This window comes from Microtus oregoni, unplaced genomic scaffold, assembly GCF_018167655.1.
Source record: "Microtus oregoni isolate MIOR12 unplaced genomic scaffold, Mior012 000003F_ref0000135, whole genome shotgun sequence".
Lineage (NCBI taxonomy): Eukaryota > Metazoa > Chordata > Mammalia > Rodentia > Cricetidae > Microtus > Microtus oregoni.
In genome coordinates, this window is record NW_024543062.1 from 23,278,493 (window position 1) to 23,298,504 (window position 20,012).

The 20,012-nt window shown below is 49.0% G+C and overlaps 1 protein-coding gene across 5 annotated transcripts in view; it reads right to left on the bottom strand.

The window, feature by feature from the left end:
• Galnt9 (polypeptide N-acetylgalactosaminyltransferase 9) overlaps nt 1-20,012 on the bottom strand; it is a 76,658-nt gene that overhangs the window by 24,523 nt on the left and 32,123 nt on the right. For 4 of the 5 annotated variants that reach the window (XM_041648925.1, XM_041648928.1, XM_041648926.1 and 1 more), the window contains exons 2-5: nt 15,697-15,877; nt 6,238-6,404; nt 4,439-4,613; nt 950-1,147 (exon numbers count right to left, since the gene is read on the bottom strand). In XM_041648925.1, coding sequence (XP_041504859.1) covers nt 950-1,147; nt 4,439-4,613; nt 6,238-6,404; nt 15,697-15,877 — 721 coding nt within the window. The remainder of the gene's footprint in view (nt 1-949; nt 1,148-4,438; nt 4,614-6,237; nt 6,405-15,696; nt 15,878-20,012) is intronic. The other variant, XM_041648927.1, reaches the window with a different exon arrangement.

Below are 20,012 nucleotides of genomic sequence, written 5' to 3' on the forward strand. Positions count from 1 at the left end.
AGATGATGTTGTGGGAGGGGGATTCTGGGGAAGGGCGTGGAAACTGCAGAAACGTGGGAGTGGCAACACAAGCAGGTGGGAGTGGCAACACAGGCAGGTCAAAGAAAATTAATGAAGTGTGACGACATCAAAATTCAACAGGATGACAGATAGTGGCAGGGTCTCCCACAAATGAGCTCCCAGATCCCCTGCTGGGCAGAGCCCGGAATTCTTTTGGATGAATGGGGCTCCCAGATCTCATGAAATGCTGGCATCATGTATTTTCAAAATGCTCAGATCTCCACTCAAATCTAAGGAACCAATTCAAACTGAAAGTAAATGTTCCACGGGGCAACGTGAGGCCAGAGTACTAACACAGTTCCCAGTCATGGGCTGCCTCTTGACCCATGCTGCCTCCCCTGCTCTCCGCCTTTCTGTCTCTATATTTTCTTCCCATCTCTTTATCTCTCTCAATCTCTTTCCTGTCTGCCTCTGTCTCCTCCTTAGTCTCTATCTCTCTCTCTGCTTCTGTCTTTGTTTATACATCTCTAGCCTTTAGCCTTTATGTCTCAGTCTTTCTGTCTCCTTCTGCCACTGTCTCGCAGTCTGTTTTGTCTTTCTGTTGCTGTCTCAGTCTCTGTCACTCAACCTACCCCATCTCTCTGTCTTTGACCTCCTCCAATGCTGTCTCTTTTAGTCTCTCTCCTTCTCTGTGTCTCTGCCTCTCCTTCCAACCTCACACAACCAGGCTGTGTAACCTGCTCTAATTTGGTCATCATTCCGGACTTGGATCTGAGCTAGCCCTGTCCCCAATCATGGTACTCTGTAGTCTTGGCAGTCCATATCACCCCTGTAAAAAGCACGTTTTTCATCTGAGGCCAGGCTGGGGCTTCCTCATGGAAATGACCCACCCTCTGGTCCTGAACCATCTTTGGTGGCACTTCCCACCCTCACCCTGATCCTGGCTCACCTGATGGGAGCTGACTCATCACCACGGTCCAGCCAGTCCTGCGGAGGGATGATGTACATGCACCACAGGCCCCAGTTGTAGCCATGGGCAGCGCTGGCATATTGCTGTACCTCAAATGTGCTGTACTTGATGTTGTCAATGGCTGGCAGGATGATGCGCCGACGGTCTTCCTGGATCCGCGCAAGGGCGGGCTCAGCCCTGAGGAAGGCATTGGCCATGAACAAGAGCCATTCCAGAACCCTCAGCAACCCAAGGAAGGAGCTCCACTGGCCAAGAGTGCAGATCCTTCAGCTAAGCCTGGTATCTAAGTTTGGTTGGCCCCCATCTGCTGTGCACAGGACCCAGTTATGGTAGTCTTGGACTACTAGGAATGGTTAACCCACAACACTAACCTGAACAAAGCCTGGGCCTTTTTGACTGGTCAGTGCTAAGCACAGGGACATCTGAATGTTCTTCATGAGTCAGCCAGGGCCCTGGGAATGTACAGAGAGCTTTCTTAGCCTAATCCTACTCTCCCCTCTAGTCCTGTATCTCTAGGTACATTCATTTGCAAGAGCTAACTGAAGACCTTTTGTGGGCCACACTTGTAACAGATTGCATTCATAAGAAAAAAATTTCCATGCCTCATGGTGCTTACATATGCTGTACGCAATGCACAGCCTACATAACAGGCCACGGTTAAGGGGAATGAGGATGGTGAAGTTTGAGTAGAGGATGTGTGGGAGGTGAAAGGCACCATGGAAAGCAGGAAGTAATGAGTGGGGGGAGCTCTGCAGCTCTAGATGGGATCCAGTGTGCAGTGCTCTGGGCACTGAGTGGGAGGACACTAGGGTGTGGGGATGGAAGTCTACGCTGACAGAGCAGCTTTACCAGTCATTGGCACATGCCCCGTATGCATGGGGGTAGGGGATCAGCAGGCCATGGGAGAGACTGGCAAGAGAGACTCTTAAAGTCAGAGACGAAGGGCCAAAACAGCAGGCTTTCTCTGTGCAGTATCCTGGAGGTAGCACGGACAGGCCTTGCATTGTCTACCAAAGGACAAGGTTCTATTTGGAGAACTGCACCCAAACTGAGGTTCAGGTAATATCCGAGACTGAGGTGACTGAGGCTGAGGGTCTGTGTGCCTCAGAGATGGAAGGATCAAGAGTCGGGGCAATATGGAGAGGGACCAGCCCCTAACCTCATCCCTCTGGGAGCCTCTACTGACCTACTGCCTCATCAATGGATGAGTGCACAAAGCACACCAGAGAGACTGCAAATGCCACACCTGCTAACATGCAGGATCTGCAATAAAGGCTGTGCTCGGAAGGTGCCATTCACAGAAGTAGGGTTTCCAGTTGAATGAAATGAGAGTTATACAGGTTAAACAATTTCATTCTGACTGATCAATTCAGCTCTCCTAGCGTCCACTATCCCTCAGGGAACTGATGGTAGAGAGAGTGTGAAGTGTGCAGTGCACAACCCACGCCACAGTAGGAGTTGATTCTGGTGGGAGGATACACGATGACACATAATGAATGATACAGGATTCAAGGAGGTGACAGAAAAATGGAAGAAGAATCTTGTCACAGCGACAGAGAAGGGAAGCATGGGAGTATGAGGAACAGAAGGAAGCCAGGTCTGTCATACACCTGTTGAGCACAACCAGCAGTCCAAGCCCACAGAAGGTATTCACAGAGCCTCTCAGGGTCCACAGTGAGGACCCGCCCCAGGTCAGGTCACCAGGGAACATCCAGTTATCTATTTTGCCCCATTTTCGAGAGATACTATAACTCAAAGTTTTTGTATCGCTTCTCCCACCTCCTTAAAGGAAATTTAAATCACACACACACACACACACACACACACACACACACACACACACACGCGCGCGCGCGCAAGAGCGAGCATGCCATTATATATACGGAGATCAGAGGACAGCTTAGAGCGACTGATTCCCTCCTGTCATGTAGGTCTCAGGGATCAGAGCCAGGCTTGGCAGCAAGAGCCTCTGCCCTCCAGCCATCTCACCAGCCCACCAGCTCAAAAGTTTGTCATGGTGTCAACTGGGGGTTGGGGGACTGAGTGCTACAAAGGGTCTCCATGCACAACTGTGTGCAATTGCCCACTCATTAGTCCAGGGTGCCTATGAACTCGTGGTTGTTGTACGTTTCCTGGTTCACCTTGTTCGGCCTCTCAGACAGGTGTGGCTTAGATGCAGTTTTTCTTGCACAACTAAGGGATACCCCAGTTATCTCAACAGATACCCCAGTTATCTCAACAGGTTCGGAGCAAGAGCCTCCTGGCCGAGCCAGCAACCAGGGTTCCAATAAGAGACAGGAGGCCAGGTGAAGGCCAGCAGAGAAGAGCAGCCACATGCTGAGGGACACCTGGCCACCAGGAGCGGAGAGAGAGCAAGACCCTCTCTAGAGCCTCAGAGGGATGCATCCCCAAAGCACCTTGATCTAGGTGGCTGACTTGGCAGAGGACAAATCCCAGCTATTGCCAGTAGCTAGTGAGGGGCTTTGGTCACAGTGGCCCAGGGAAGTGCTATTCCAGGCCACCTTTTCTCTCCTGCTCTGTTTTCTGCACCCTCTGGTGCCCACTCTCACTTCCCACAACCCCTTGGCCTATCCATGTCTTAAGGTCCCAGGTGCTCATGTGACATGCACATTTGTGATGACAGGTGTCACTCTGCTGCAATCTTGATAAACACAGAGGCACTGAGTCCCAGAGTAGAGCCACAAGTAGGGTCTCTAGTGCCCCCTTTTCCATAAGAGAAACAAAGACCATAGGTGATCACTGCCAAAAATACCTGCAGGTACAGCACACCCTAAGGATCCTGGTCATCCAAAGAGGACTTTGCTGAAGCAGGAAGATCCCTGCTCCTTAGCCCAGCTCCTGCCCAGGGTCAGCAAGGGGGACATAATCTTTCTCAGCAGCAAGGGACAAGAAGCTAGCTCTGACATGGCTCCCCCAGTATGGGCTACTTGCGGGATAAAGATACTGTCCTCCAAGGCATTCTTTGCTGAACAAGCATGAGAAACTCCAGGATAGAGACTCGGGGGCACTCAGCCCTTGTGGATATCTTAAGCTTACGCAGGCCTACTCTAGTCTAAGAAGCAAGTAGGGACAGGTCCCTGTCTCCAGGGACCACAGGATCCTAATCTATCCTGTAGGGATAGATAGATTGTTCCTGCAATGGATGGATGTCCTGCATACCTGCCGGCCTGTGGCCACAAGATGGGGTACTTCTTCACCATCTGGTCACAGAGTCTCCTTGGTTTTTTATTTGAGCCCAATCCTTCCCCTGAATGAGAAGTAGTATCTAGAATTTCTTGATCTAGAATTTCCTACAAGGTCAAGAAAATTCTCCTTATGCCAAATGGCTTGGCCTATCAGCAGAGCTCCTCTCTGGAAAGCTCCAGAGCCACGGCCTGACCTGTCTTTATGTGCTCTCTGATCTGATGCCCACCGGATTTCCATGTATTCAGGAACCCCAGCTCTTACCAGCCAGTGTTGAACTCCACGTGGGCATCAAAGAAGCCAACAACGGGAGCTGTGGCCACCTTCCAGCCCTGAAGCCGGGCACGGATCAGACCTTCCCGACGGCTGTTGCGCACAACCTTCACGAGGCCTGGGTACCTTTTGTGAACATACTGGTCCAGGTTGAACTTGAGTTCCACTGAAGGGGAAAGATAAGTATGTTAGCATGCTACACTGGCAAGAGCCCAGACCACGACTGGGACGTTTGAGTCCTGCTCCTAACTTGGAATTTCAAAAAGGTATTGTGAGGCCATATTAGGTTGGATGAGATCCAACATCTGGCAAGACTATGGGAGGACAAAACCCCAATCCTAGGAAGCTGCTATTCTGGTGGGAAAGGTAGCAAAGGGAAAAATAAGCACAACTCAGACCAAAGTGATAGAGGCAGCGTAGGCAGCTATGGCTGAGCTGTAACCGAGAATGAAGACCCTGTACAGGTGAAGGAATGTCCACCCAAGCCTGTACACACAGGAATGAAGTCCTGTGCAGCCAGCAAGGTTCCTTCACACCAGGGAGCCACTTGGTCATAATGAGATAGGGATACTCTGATACTACCACAACATGGAGGACTGCAACATAGTTCTAAGTGACACACACCAGCCACTAACAGGTAAATGCAGTTTGACTGTCTTCATGAAATGCCTATAGGTGTCAAATCCAGAGGGACAATAAGAAGGTACTGGTGGCTGAGACAGGTAAAGAATTGGTTTTTGTGAGAACATGGTGGCTCATGCCCATGATACCAAAATTCAAGCAGGTGAGGCAGGAGGATCTCTGTGAGTCTAAGATCAACTTAGGCTGCATAAGAAGTCCCAAGCTGGGCTAGAGAGATGGCTTGGCGGTTAAGAGCATGGCCTGCTCGTCCAAAGGTCCTGAGTTCAATTCCCAGCAACCACATGGTGGCTCACAACCATCTATAATGAGGTCTCGTGCCCTCTTCTGGCCTTCAGGCATACACACAGACAGACTATTGTATACATAATATATATATATATACATATATATGTATATATATATATATACATATTTAAAAAAAAAAAGAAGTCCCAAACCAGGCTGGGCTACAGAATGAGACTCAACGACACACCTTCTGAAAGTTATGAGATAGTGGTTGCCCAACATGGATATCCTCAGTATCACTGAGCCACACACTTGAAAATGGTTAAAATGGTAAATGGGGAGTTTCTAGATTGGGTTAGCTGAGGTGGAAGGCCCGTCCTAACTGTGGGCGGCACTGCTCCTGGGCAGGAGTCCTGAGCTAAATAAAACAGGAGAAACTGAGTTGAACACCAGCAACTGTTTCTCTCTGCTTTCTGGGATGTGGATGTCACCAGCTGTCTCATGCTGCTTCTGCCATGCCTTCCCCGCCATGGTGGACTATACCTTCAACCTGGGGACCAAAACAGACCCTTCCTTAAATTGATTCTCTCCGATAGAAGTAACTAATGCAGGCCCATTGGTAGCGGCCTTGAGAAGTGGCACAGAACTGCACCCTAACAACACAAAATCAGAGTAAAAGGTTTCAGCCAAGAACCCCACCTGTTGCGGCCGTCAGCAGAAGATGGGAGGCTGCTTAGCAAGGTGCTTACCCTGGCCACACCTTCAGGCTGTTGCCTCAAAGCTTAGCAAGCCAGCTCTATGGCTTCAAGCTTAGCAGCCATTTGCTGGGGCAGCCACAAGAGTCAATACACCCTGAGAGCTGGTCCACAGCTCCAAAGCTGTGTGCTCAATGTCACCGCCCTTGAGGCGTGGTCCCCACTCACCATTGTCGCTGCTGTCATCCACCAAAATGACTTCCTTCAGGAGCTGGGAAGGTGTATGGTTGACCACGCTGTGTACGGAGCGCAGGATAACTGAAAGTGCCTCATTGACAAAGATGAAGACCACAGAGATCTGGGGAAGGTCTTCAGAGTGTGTTAACTGTTTGCACCTGTGGAGGCATGGTGGTCATCAGGAGGTGTAGTAGGCAGTTGGGATTGGGGTGTCCCTCAGTGTTGGGCTATTACCTGGAAGCGTAAGACGACATAAACTCTCCCTGCTAAGTTACTTTTGATCACAGCAACAGAAACTCTAAGAAACAGGGATAGGTAAAATTCTGTCTCAAAAATCCAACCCAGGGGCTGGAGAGATGTCGCAGTAGTTAAGAGCACTGACTGTTTTTCCAGAGGACCCAGCTTCGATTCCCAGAATCCACATGGTGGCTCCCAAGGGAAGTGATATGGCTGGGTGGAGAGAGGACTATAAGACAGGAAGAGACAGGAGCTCAGGATTCAGTCTGAGGTTTCATAGGGACAGGATCGCACCTTTGGTCTAAGGATTCAGTAGAAGTAAGAACCAGTGGCTGGCAGCTCTGCTTCTCTGATCTTTCAGCATTAACCCCTATATCTAACTCCGGATATTTATTAAGACCAATTAGAATTCACAGTACATACAACCAACTAGTTCCAAAGGATCTGACACCCTCTTCTGGACTTCAAAAATACCAGGAATGCATGTGACTCATAGACATGTATGTATGTATATACATGCATATGCAGGCAAAACATCCATACACATAAAATAAAATCCAATTAAGAAATGAAAGGAGGCAGGGAAGGAGGGAGGGAGGGAGGGAGGGAGAGAAATGGAAAGGAGGGAGGGAGAGAGGGAGGGAGGAAGGGAAAGGGAAGGGAGGCCGGTTGGTCCAGTAGCTTATACTTGTAATCCCAGTACTCAGGAGGATGAGGCAGGAGGATCACTATAAATTTGAGGCTAGTCTGGATACATAGTGAGTTCCAGATCAACCTGGGATAGAATGAGACCCTATCTTAAAACAACAAAGAAGAAATGGATAAAAGAGGAAATGAAACTCAGGTAATTAGGTGAAAACATGGGATAAGACCCACTGAAAGCTATTGGATGCTGTAACAAAGTAACTAAAGCTTTCTTCCTCAAAATGGAAAAAGCTGTTCAGTTAAGCACACCTACTTTGTGCAACACAGAATGCTACAGGAGGGATACGCTGGGTGGATACCACCTGACCCCTTCAGAAGTGGAGTGAGAATGAGTAGCAAAGGCAGACAGAGGTGGGACAACACTCGGTGTGGGGGTAGATAATAATACCGAGGGAAACAAAGCAGTTACAAGCCTTTATTAGCAAGGGGGAGAGGCTAGAGAAGAGCTAGAGGGTCTGACCAGGCTGCAGCATCAGCATCCAGGACAGCAATGGGGATGGGGCAGGAGTCTGCAGAATTACACGTGTCCTAATGCTTCCGGGGGATGTTTCTATTTTGTTCCAATGCTCAACAGCTAAGGGCACTTGATAAGCCTGATAACATGAGCTCAATCCCCAGGACCTACAAAGTAGAAGGGAAGAAACGATTTTTGCAAGTTGTCCACTGACTTCCAGACATGTGTTTTGGCACACATGCCCCCAAGCCCACCAATCAACAGACAGACAAATAAATAATATAAGTTAAGATTTTGAATATATAAGAAAATGATAGGTGCACAAAAAGCTGGCCTCCTACCCAGTCTCTGCAGACCCCCTCCTCTCCACGGAGCTTTCCACATGGGGTTTTGGGGTTCCCTCCTAACTAATCACAGCCATAGTAACTCTGCTTTCAAATGAAGCATCTGAAGTCCTGTGGGTGAAAATTTCAAGCTGAATTTTGGGGACACAGATCAGTCTGTGGCGCTAGGAACAGTAATGTTCATTTCACATTTGGACTGAGTTACAGCCCAAGGGGTTGATATGTCACTTGGGAACAGGGACAGCATTTGCTCACCATCCAATCTTCGTGGACTCAGTCTTTTCAGCTCAAGAGTTCCCAAATACCTCTATTAGAGATGAGGACCCTTTCTCTCAGCTGCAGCAATTCAAACCCAAGTCAGCAGCATCAGGAGCGGAGCATGGGCTGGATGTCCTGTACACAGCACAGTTAAGGACTCGGCCTCCCCCAGCAGTCGCCTCCTTCGTGGCCAGGCTGCGTACTTCCTGAGCTGCCCGCGTGACTTTCAAGGGACAACTGCTGCACAGCACCACATTGATATGGACTGCGTGTGGGTAGCCATGGAGACTTCATCACTCAGACAAACACTTCCTGACAAGAGGACCTCAGTCTATTTATTCATGGAGAGAAAAAGTTGGAACGTATAATTTCATGAACTTGCAAAGCATGTAAAACAGAAAACATCAGCAGGGCTTGCAGGAGCTGTAGCCACACAGAAGGGACCCCATACCTCTGTGGGGGAGGGGTGCAGCTGTTTCCTGCTGAGGCCATCATTAGAGACCTTTATCCATGATTTACTCCTATTGTTGCTGAAGTTACTGCCTGTGGGGGCGGGGGGGGGGGGTGTAAAAAATCTTCTCCTCCTAAGGCCCAACAACAAACAGGCACAATTCCACCAAAGTTTACTCTGGGGAACCAACTGAGCTTTCTTCCAGAGGAGTTACCTGGGGTGTGAGTACTGCCCTCCAGAGGCCACACCAGAGAATCTTTAGCCAGCAGGAATGTTGATTTTTCCCACAGCTTCACAGATAAAGCCTCTCCTAGCCTGCCCTGTCCTGTATTCTACACTTTAGCCCCTACCCGGGGCTACGTGCAATTAAAGCAGAATTGCATACAACAGGTGGCAGGGAGAAACTAGATACTCGGGTGACCATCTTGTAGACATCCCTACCCCTCTATGAGGGATATAAAACAACCAACACACCCAGCTGGCATGATCTTTTGCAAGGGAGATGGTGGTTGGTTTGCTCTGGGGGTAGTTATGTATAACACTCACCCAGTACATGGACCTCAGGTCCATGGCCCTCACCTGCGTCCTCTGTCAGGGTCTTCTCTCCACTAGTCCTTCATAAGAGGATGTTGGTGGACAAGCCAAATACCATTTGAGCATCTGTGTATCACTGCATGTGCTATCAAGAGGCAGTGGCTAGCTGGGTTAGGAAGGACTGCACCAATTCTCCTTCTTTTTCTGGGTTCGTTGACCAGAAGCCCATGGACTTGGTCACTGGGCACACGCACTTGTTCCAAAGAACCTTCCACCAGCAAGAACTGGTTCACTGGGCTGTGTGCTTTGAGAGTGCCCTGTCTCTGGCCCTCAGGCTAGCAAGGGCCGTTGGGAGGGAGAGCTCCTACATCCCCCATCGCAGGTACCCACGGCTCAGCCTTTGCTCACTGCCTTCCCTTGGGCATATTGGTTGCTTTCCCTTACTAGTTATAGCAACCTTATTCTTACATTGCCTTCACTGAGAAGGCCAGGCTTTTCTCGCACTCACCATCCACTGGTCTGGGAAGTGGGCACAGGCCACTGAACTCCTTGGTCAACTGTAGAAGAGCCAGGGTCTCCCAGGAGTGGAGGAGTAATGGCCCCTCCCCAGAAATATCAGGGTCTGCCCAGCAGAAGCAGAGTGAGACCGTGCAGAAGGCAGGGAGTGCTCCCACCCACTAGAACTTGGCATCATGGTTAGGAAAGCCCAGGAAAGAGGGTGGGAAACAGCTTCATTCATAATTATCCCCAAGAAAGACAGAGTTAAAGACAAGCTAGCTGGAGATACACACAGAGATAAAGGCAGACAGAAGAGTGATGTGCAGACCTTTAAACACTGACAAATACAGAAATGAGTGACTGCAGGCTTACACCTCACACCTTCCTCACACACACACCTGAGCTTTGGCGGTTTGTCTCGTCTCCCGGCTTCCCTAGCCCATTTTGAATTGAGGTGGGGTTTTTTTTTCCACTAAAAAGGTGATAGGATGTCCTCCCCAGCAAGCTTAGATACGACACAGAGCGGAGGCCATTCCACCTCCAGTTCTGCCCCCTCCTTAGGGGCTCTGATGTAGGCCTGACAAATATCCTTGCTACTCTCTGTGTGTTACAGAAAGTTGACGTGCCTTGTCCCTCGTCAGACAAATGATGACTTTACAATATGGAGTCAGTGTAGTACTCTGGGCAGAAGTGTTCATGAGGTAATATCTCAGGCCACCCTGTACCCCTCCTAGCCTTGGTTACCCTAGAGGTGCTGTGTGAGCTGGGTAACTCTCCCGGCCATTCAAGACCCCAGGACCCCAGTATCACAGAGGAAAAGAATAAACTGCTACTTCATGGCCCCAGAGTAACTCAGTGTGCTTCCTCCCAACACCAATACCATGCATCATGTCTGTCAGAGAGGAATAAGCCAGATCTCAGGTTTTTCTCATGGCTGGCCACACTGGCTTTCTGGCTTGCCGTGCACGAGGATGTGGTTGCTATGCCTTGTTCCCACGCCTGGGCAGAGTGTAGTCATGTCCCCACGCAGAATAAAGCAGTGTGTTCAACCATGAGTTCTGATAGGCAGCAATCAGCCAACCAGCGCTTCCCAACACATATGGGAACACACATTGGGCACGTATGGGTTAACCGAGTACAGTGTCCCTTCCTGTTGCTGGCATACAGTGGGGTCTCTGTAGACCCATGGTTGAGCATGAGCTGCATGAGGAGGGCTGAGGTTGAGTCTGGGGAGTGCACAAAAGAGACTGCATGCTGCAGAGGTTCCTGCTCACAACAGGGAGATAAGGGAATTCTGCCACAGAGATAGCAAGAGAAGCACATTTGCCAAGAACCTGAGCACCTCGCCTCAGATGCCAGATCACTGGTGCTAATGGAAGTGCGTGGTCTGCCCTTTGTGTCCTGGAAAGATAAGCGTGCGAGGACAGGAAGTGAGTGGTGGCATGTCCCTGCGAGTCACTCACTGCAAGGCTGCAGGACACATGGCTCATGCTGAGCTGAGCCTCAGCAGACAGAAAGATGCTCATTTGGAAACTATGCCTTTATTTCTGGGAATATTGTGTGGGGAGGTTGTAAGCAGGCAGGTCTTTGGGGACAGTGCTGTTGCCGTGCTGCATGCAGCATCCTGCCTTGCTGTGAAACATGCTCATCCATGCAAGGCACACGCATGAATTCAAAATCCTCAACTAGACAGTCACCTGTGCGCCTGCCTTCCCACTATCATCTAAGAAGCAGGAGAGTAGTGACTGACATTAGCCAAAGCCAGGAGACACTAGGATCCAGAAACTAGGATGTACCTCCTCTACCAAATTGTCTTTCACACACTGAATTCATCTATCCATCCATCCATCCATCCATCCATCCATCCATCCATCCATGTTGCTGGAGGCAAGAGTGCCCTGCAATATACCCACACATATGCATACACACACATATGCACATCCACATTCACGCATGCCTGGATACCCAGACACATCTCACAGACACCTTCACTTGTCATGTGACTGACCTGTGGAGGCACATACGTTTACACAGTGCCTGTCCCTAGAGTTTTCGACAGACACACTTCCATATTCAAAGCTTAAAAGCCTTAAGAACCAAAAGCTGAAGCCGAGCCCACATACTCTGCCCCACCAGCCCTCTACTCACAGACCAGAAAAGTGATGCCAATTCCCTTTTGGAGACATAGATACACATCAACCACATGGAGACACATGCAGGGCCCTCTCAAGCTAACAGCTCTCACAGGGAGATAGGAAGGGACCTCAAACTTGTCAAAGGGTTACCACCTGAGTGAACTAGCCATTTGGAGACAGACAGACTCCCCTGGCCCCACAGGGCTGTAGCTATGGCCCCTGTCCTCCAGGTAGTGACAATCTTCAAACCACTCCTGGGTCACGGGTGCTGGCAGATCTCCCTGGTCTAGGTGACACATTATGCTCTGGATCAGCTCAGCTCTTGGTGTCCTCTGCTGACTTTGAGCAGCTGTGCCAGGCTTCTGGGCTGTCTTAGCCCAGGACCCTCTCCAGGGGCTGTGGGTGCTCAGTGGACCTGGTCAGAGGTCACACAGCAAGAGAGGGGAAGGTTGGACTGTGGGTATATAAAGGTTGAGGGCATAGCACAGCTAATGTACCATGTCCAGTTCTCCCTACTGAGAGGCCTAGGGCCAGTCCTGTGCTCTGTGCCCCTCCCAGCTCCAGTGGTCCACATTTAAGGATGCAAGGACAGTGACCTTCGCTGTCAGGTTAGGTTTCAATCTGTGGTACCAGGGGCAGGTCTGGAGCACTAGTGAACAGTTGCTGGGGTGGTTCCTCTGCAGGAACTTCTAGCTGTCCTAGATGTCCCTATCGAAGTGTAGACCTAAGAGGAGAGAATTGGTAAGGACTAGTTGTGAAGCCAGGACAAAGCCTTGCTGTCCATAGCGCTACATCTAGTAAAAGGCTGGGGCCAGGAGTGGGGCACAAACCTCTCATCCCAGAACTCAGAAGGCTGAGGCAAGAGGAGTGTGAATATCAGGCCAGCCTGGACAAGATGAGGAGACCCTCCAGAAAACCAAAACAAAACTATGGCACCAGAACACGGGTCATGTCTTCAAGAAACCCCAGTTTCTCGGAGATCTTCAGTGTCCAAAACTCCTGTCTTCCTCTGTGACCAAAAGCACAAGGGGATGGGGGTATGGTTTGTCCCGTGCAGATGTATCTGCCAGCTTGGATCCAAGGAGCTAGCTCAGCCTTCCGTATGCCATGCCCTCAGTCTGCACACATCAGAGCTGACAGCCAAGCTGCTCCTAGCACAGATGATGAATATGCATGCATAGAGACTGCAGACAGGAGACGAGGGACATCGTGGCTGTGGCTGCTAGGGAAGGCTGTTCGTTTTGATGACACTGTTTAATTTGGATTTACCAGCTTCCTTTCATCATCCCAGGGGCAGGCTTAGTAATCATCGATGTGATACACTGTGTGCCGTAATTAAAGCTGCCGCTTAATTAGAAAAGCTGTCCACCCCCAGACAAGAGGGGTCCGAAGATGGCTCTGACAAGGAAGCATGAGGAGGCATTTGAATGGATGATACTACCTGTGGGAGCTGGGACACCCTCACACGTGCGCGTACACACACACACAGTCTCTCTCTCTCCCTCCCTCCTGTAGTCCAGCTTCTAATGGCCATGTCTGCCAATCCTGCAGGCAGGTTCTGGCCATGATGGAGGTGAAGCCCTTGAGGAAATCACAGCAAGATAGCTTTGAGAGAGCCCAGGTTGGGCCTGCAATGATCAGTTTTCCCACTTATCTGTCCACAGACACCTGGCACTAAATGGTAGGTTTTTGCTGGATAGACAGTGCTCACAGACACCACTGGCATCACTGCCCATGACTTCACCTTGGCATTCTTCGCCAGATGTCCTATTGCTGACTGCACACAACAGCTTCTAAGCTTATGACTCAATACAATGGCCATTTCTTGCCATGGTTCTGGGGGGCAGAAATTTGGAGGCCACTACAAAGATTCCAGGTTGGAGACTATCACGTGGTACAGCTACATGGGGGCTCCTAGGAAATATGGGTGTCTCTCCAGGCATCATCTCAGAGTCCGCCCCTGTTCACTTTGCCAACCAGACTGCAAGCTCGGATGTCCCACTTAGTCCTTTTCTGCTCCTCAACAGCTCCAGCACATTCCTGGTTCAGTCTCCCTGGGCTGGTTCTCATCATGCTTATGCTCTGATTGGCCAGGCCTGCTACACATGCGTCACCCAAAGTGGAGCTTCTGTTATACCTCATGAAACTAGACATGAGGAGAAACGGTCTAAGATCTGAGTAATGGAGTGCTGAAGACCCTTGTCCTTGTTTACTCACTGGGAAGGGACACGTCCAGCAGGGAGAGCTCATTGCTCCTTGGCAAGAGACTGTCCATGTCAGGACCCCATCTACACTCTCCATACCTCCTCCCTACCCTCCCTACCCAGGTCAGGAGGCTGTAAGAAAGAATTTAACAGGTCTCACCAGGGTCCATCAAAGTATGTCAGAGACCTTTGTGCAACCCAAAATTTGAAGGCACAACTATCTTCCTGTCTCATGATGTAAATAATTCAACTTCTGAATTTCAAAAAATGCCCCAAAATAAAAGAATCAGGCATGAAAAAAATACAGGCTATTTTGGGACTTAAAACATAGCACAGCTGCTAGGATGTCCCTGGAGCTGCAGTCTCTGCTCCATGTTTGGAGCATCACCCAAGCCCAGGCACCATTCTGGGAGCTGGTTCAAGCACAGCCCCAGAGAAGTGTTCCAGATTCTGGGCCTTCACAGCCACCTCAGACTCGGGGCTTTGGCCGTCTTCCTACCTCAGCTCATGTGCAGAGCAAGGTGGAGGTGGAAATGAAGTCTTAAAGCAACCTGAAGACTGGGACTAGGAGGAACCTGGTGGGTGGGGTAGGTGGTCCACTTCTTTTTTCTCCATCACTGTGATTACTACTCTGATGAGTCACCTCCCTGAGTTTCCTGCTCCATCTTCTCCTGGCCCCGCCCTCCTCAGAAAGCTCCTTGACAGAGTTCTAGTCTTGGTCCACTGGGAGGCAGAGAAACTGCAGACAGACTCACCGCTCATCCACCTTCACCAGGCCCCAAGAGGCACTGGGGCAGCATGCTGGGCCCTGAGCTCAGACATAAAGGAGCTGCTGAGTTTTCCTGTCTAGGTCTCCAGTCCTGGGAGTCTGTAATGGAGTCCAAGGGCAGCCAGCTTGCTACTGCCAACTAAAAGCTTCGATGCTTTGATGGATGCTTGGCCTCACTAATCCTCCTATGAAGGTGTTTGTTCAAGTTCAGCTCTGGTCAGGTCCCTTTGTGCTTTTGAAAGGAGATAATAAACAAGGATAAGAACCCAGTCCTCAGGGACACAAGCAAGGTCATAGCAATGAGGAAGGCGACTCTTTTGAATCTTTTACTTCCTTGTTTTTTGGGAGAAACAAGATGGTCACAACCTCTGAAGGACTTTCAGACACTTGGGGCTCACCAAGCAATGACAGAAATAGCTGCAAAAGTCAGTGAGGTGAACACGCTGAGCAGTGACCAAAACCTCTAGCTCAGGTGTTCAAGTACATCTGAGGTTCTGTGCGCATATATGTATATGCACACAGTCATAGCTGGACTCACATAGATAGCCCAGCCACTTCCAGCCTGCCAGCCTCTGAGTCCAAAGGGAAAGGGAACTGATACAGTGGTTGGGTGTCCAAAGGATGAACACAGCAGACAGCAGAGGGTCAAGGGAGACAGAAAGAAACAGAGTGAGAGAGATTGAGGGAGACAGAGACAGAGAAAGAGAGAGAGACCGAAACTTAGAAAGGTTGAGGGAGACAGAGAAGAGACACAGAGAGACAGAGGGGTCAAGGGAGACAGAGACACAAAGAGACCAAGGGTTCGTCTGCATCCCTGCACTCTGTGCAGCAGAATTCCACCTCCAGGCCTCAGTTGCTCACCTCTTGGGCCTATAGTCCGGGATGGTCCTATCCAGGGAGATGCGGTCACTGAGCTGTGCATTGTACCCAAACTCCTCGAACTTGTCCTCGGTCTCTTGGCTACCATCCTGCAGAGTGGCAGCCACTCCTCCCTGGCCCAGGCCACCTGGACCCTCCACCAGCCCAATGGGCTTTGCGAGGCCTGAAGAAGACAAGAAAGGACAGGTCAGCAGATCCTTAGAGTTGCTCCCAGCACCCAGCCCAGCCCAGTTGTGGTCAGGAAAAGTCTGACTGTAGAGCCAGCAGACACACGGCTGGCAAAGTTGGGGAGGCTGGACAGGTTAGCATAAGTGTGGTGTCTCCATATGACACCATGATGGTGAGACTTAGTCACCATACATTCACAGCAGAACCTTGGTGGCATAGAAATGTCCAGTAGGACCCTTAACCTCAGCCACAAGTCCAACGCCATTATCAATTTACCATTGTAAAAGGTCATTGCACTGACTACGATGCCTTCAGAGGAGATGCAGAGGCCAAGACTGTGACCTCTCTGGACTCGACACTCTTTCTTTAATCCTAAAGCTGGTATAAAGGGTAAATCAGGGCCAGCAAGATGGCTCAGAGGTTAAGGATGTTTGCCACCAGCCTGATGACCTGAGTTCAATTCCCGGAATCCTGAAAATGGTCCTCTGAATCCCACCTGCATGTTGTGGCATACAAAAGCAAGCACATACACACAATGTAGTATTAATATCTGAAACAAAGATTAAAGTTAATCAGTATATAAAAATCTTAATTGTAAAGAACTAAAATAAACTTTTTAATGCAGGGTCACTGTCCCCAGCCTGGGAATGGGTACTGCTTGTCTTGTAGACCAACTGCAAATTGCTGCCACATAGGGTTTCAGTCTGAGGACACAGGTGACAACTTATGGAAACAAGGCAGTGGAGGAGAGAGACCAGTGAACTCTCCAGAAACCTAGGACAGAGCCTGCTCTGCTCAGAATCTTAGATGGGGCAGGGGCTATGGAACCAGGGGACACCAGTTAGGCAAGTTCTCAGCGGTCACTGGAGTCATAACATCAGAGCATCCCTCCTAGAGGAGCTGTAGTCCAGGGCAACAACCACGTGTAGAGACAATACACTTTGCTCTCCTTGGCGAAGATCCAGCTAGGTAACGTGAGGTGTAAACCTCCATACTTCAAATAGTCAGTGTGTGTGTGTGTGGGGGGGGGGGGTTCTACTCAGTCCATGCTCCTGACCGCTGTGTGTTTTGGAATATTCCACCAAACATAGAGTTGATGTTTGTATAGGATTGAAGGATATGCACTGAATATAAAATTGAAAAGTTATGAGATACATTATTTTACTTGCTTATTTTTATCTTAATATTGCAACATATCTAAAAATCATGCTTTATATATAGGCTCTCCTGTAGCCCAGGACGGCCTAGAACTCACTATGTAGCCCTGAATGGGCCCCTCCTGCCTCACCACCACATCTGAAAAAAACCCTTCTATTTTAAAACATGCTACACATTGTGTCTTTCATTTTGAAAGGGAAAAAACAGGCAACTCCCAGGGGCAGACACAAAGCAGCTTCCAAGCTGGCAGAACAGCCCTGACACCCTCGGAGGCCTTGTCCTCAGATCCTGCTGCCTGGCTGGAGGCTGTGCAGCGGGTGCCAGTATCCAACTTTGGGGACTCATTTGTGAGAGCAAAATATACACTTGATGAACTATCCAGTCACTTCAGAATACATCACCTGAGCTCACTAGCCTGCAAACCCCACTCTTCAAAAATACTTGCCTCTTAGCCTGCAGCATTCTTTCCATATCGTAGCCAATACACAGCATTGTAGCCGTGATAGCTGTATGGATCTGGTTCCTGCTCTGTAAACCAGAGACACGTCCCAAGGCTACTCAGTGAGAAAAATGAGTGCAGTCTGCTTCCCCTCCACCTACACCCCCTCCCATGTGCCGCCTTCCCCGATTTTTCTCAGCTCTGTTGTATTTTTAGCGATTCTGGTGGTTGCCTTTGTGATTTCAAGAGGAACGCTGAAGGCTCTGTTTCTAAGAGCACCAACTCTCTCTCAACGCCCAATGTGTAAGATGAGGGGTATACAGGCTTCTTGCCCATGGCTCCACAGTGTCCCCCAAGATTTTCTGCAAAAGCCCTATCATGTTCTGCAAATGCAGGCAAGATTCCATGAGATTTTAAAACAAGAAATGGATCAGTATTTATCCTGTGAAATTACATGAAGCCTAGCACTGAGAAACACACCAGGACCAAAATGCAATTCCATCCCTAACCAACCTCAGGATACATAATGAAGAATTTTATAATAGCAAGGTGATATTGACTTTTATCACCAATGTTCTAAGTTTTCAGAACCATGCACACTTTGGTTACTTTAAGTTGGGTCTTGCTCTGTCATGGCATGCAAGTGTGGCAGTGACAGTCATTGTTGGCACATTCTCTGTAGACATGTCCACTCCTTCATTCTCTATAGTACCCTAGGAGCTCGGTCTATGAGGCACTTCAACCTGCAGAGGAGGAAACTGAGGTGCGAAGAGTCAAATAACACGTTCAAGGTCACACGACCACACTCAGGCAACATCGCTGGAAACAGCTGGTCTCCGTGCTGTATCCCAGGCTTCTTAACAAGGTGACTGTGAACATAGTTGAGCATATACTTTTGTTGTATGATAAGGCCTCTCTTGGGTATATTCCCAAGAGTGGTATTGCTGGGTCCAGGGATAGGTTGATCCCAAATTTCCTGAGAAACCGCCACACTGCTTTCCAGAGTGGTTGCACAAGTCTGCATTCCCACCAGCAATGGATGAGTGTACCCCTTTCTCCACAACCTCTCCAGCTATCATTGGTGTTTTTTATTTTAGCCATTCTGACAGGTGTAAGATAGTATCTTAAAGTTGTCTTGATTTGCATTTCCCTGATCGCTAAGGAAGTTGAGCATGACCTTATTTGTCTTTTGGCCATTTGAACTTCTTCTATTGAGCATTCTCTGTTCAGCTCAGTGCCCCATTTTAAAATTGGGTTGATTAGCATTTTACAGTCTAGTTTCTTGAGTTCTTTATATATTTTGGAGATCAGACCTTTGTCAGTTGCGGGGTTGGTGAAGATCTTTTCCCAGTAAGTGGGTTGCCTTTTTGTCTTAGTGACTGGCTTTGGGGGAGCCTAGGCAGTTTGGACGCTCACCTTACTAGACCTGGATGGAGGTGGGTGGTCCTTGGACTTCCCACAGGTCAGGGAACCCTGATTGCTCTACAAGCTGATGAGGGAGGGGGACTTGATCGGGGAAGGGGAGGGAAATGGGAGGCGGTGGCGGGGAGGAGGCAGAAATCCTTAATAAATAAATAAATTTAAAATAAAAATAAATAAATAAATAAAAAGAAATTCAGACATTTATGGATGGGGAATTGAAAAAAAAAAGGTGACTGTGGAGTAGACTCCAACCTTTCTCACTGCAGAGTCGGGAGAAGTGGTAGAATCATAGGCAGGTCTCAGTACCCTCATCTAGGGACCCTTTTACTTCTGACATAAGTTGTACTGTCTTTCCTAGCCACTGTCCTTGGAACCCTTCTTGTGCTCAGCCTGGAGAGGCGCTCCGATTTTGTGAATTCCACATCTCCTTAGGTCTGAGACTTGTTTTATACTTGACTGAAAAATATTACCAAATCGTATTTCAGAATGATTGTATGGAAAGAGAATTTTCTAAGCTACAAGGTAGTTGGAAAACTTTTTTCCTCCTTAGGAGCAGCAGATAACTTTGCTGGATACCGAGTTCCTAAGCTTCTCCTGTTCACCCAGTCCCAGGATTGAGTTCCAGCACAAGAGAACCTTTTCCTTCTACAGGTATTCATTCTCATTCATACTCTCTGCCGCTGCCTGTCTCTACCTCCCTGTCATCTCTGTCTTTGTCTCTCTGCCTCTCCTCTGGCTGGCTGGCTGGCTGGTTCTCCCAACTAGAGTTTATTATGGTCATGTTCAACCTTCAGGAAATATTTGATTCTGGGTAATGTGTTCTGTTAACTGTAAGATCATATTTCTGTCTGCTTTTCAACTTGTTCTTCTGTAACGTCCTTTAAATATTTATCTTTTAAAATATTTTTATATTTTATTTTATTTGTATCTATGTGTACATGTATATGTCTGTGAGAATGTATACCAAGTGTGTGCAGGTACTAGTGGAGGATCCTCTGGAGCTGGAGTTATGGGTGGTTGTGAGCCACTGGATATGGGTGCTTGGAACAGAGTTCGGGTCCTTCGCCACTGAGGCCCAATCCTGGAACTTCCTTTAAATAAAGATTCCTCC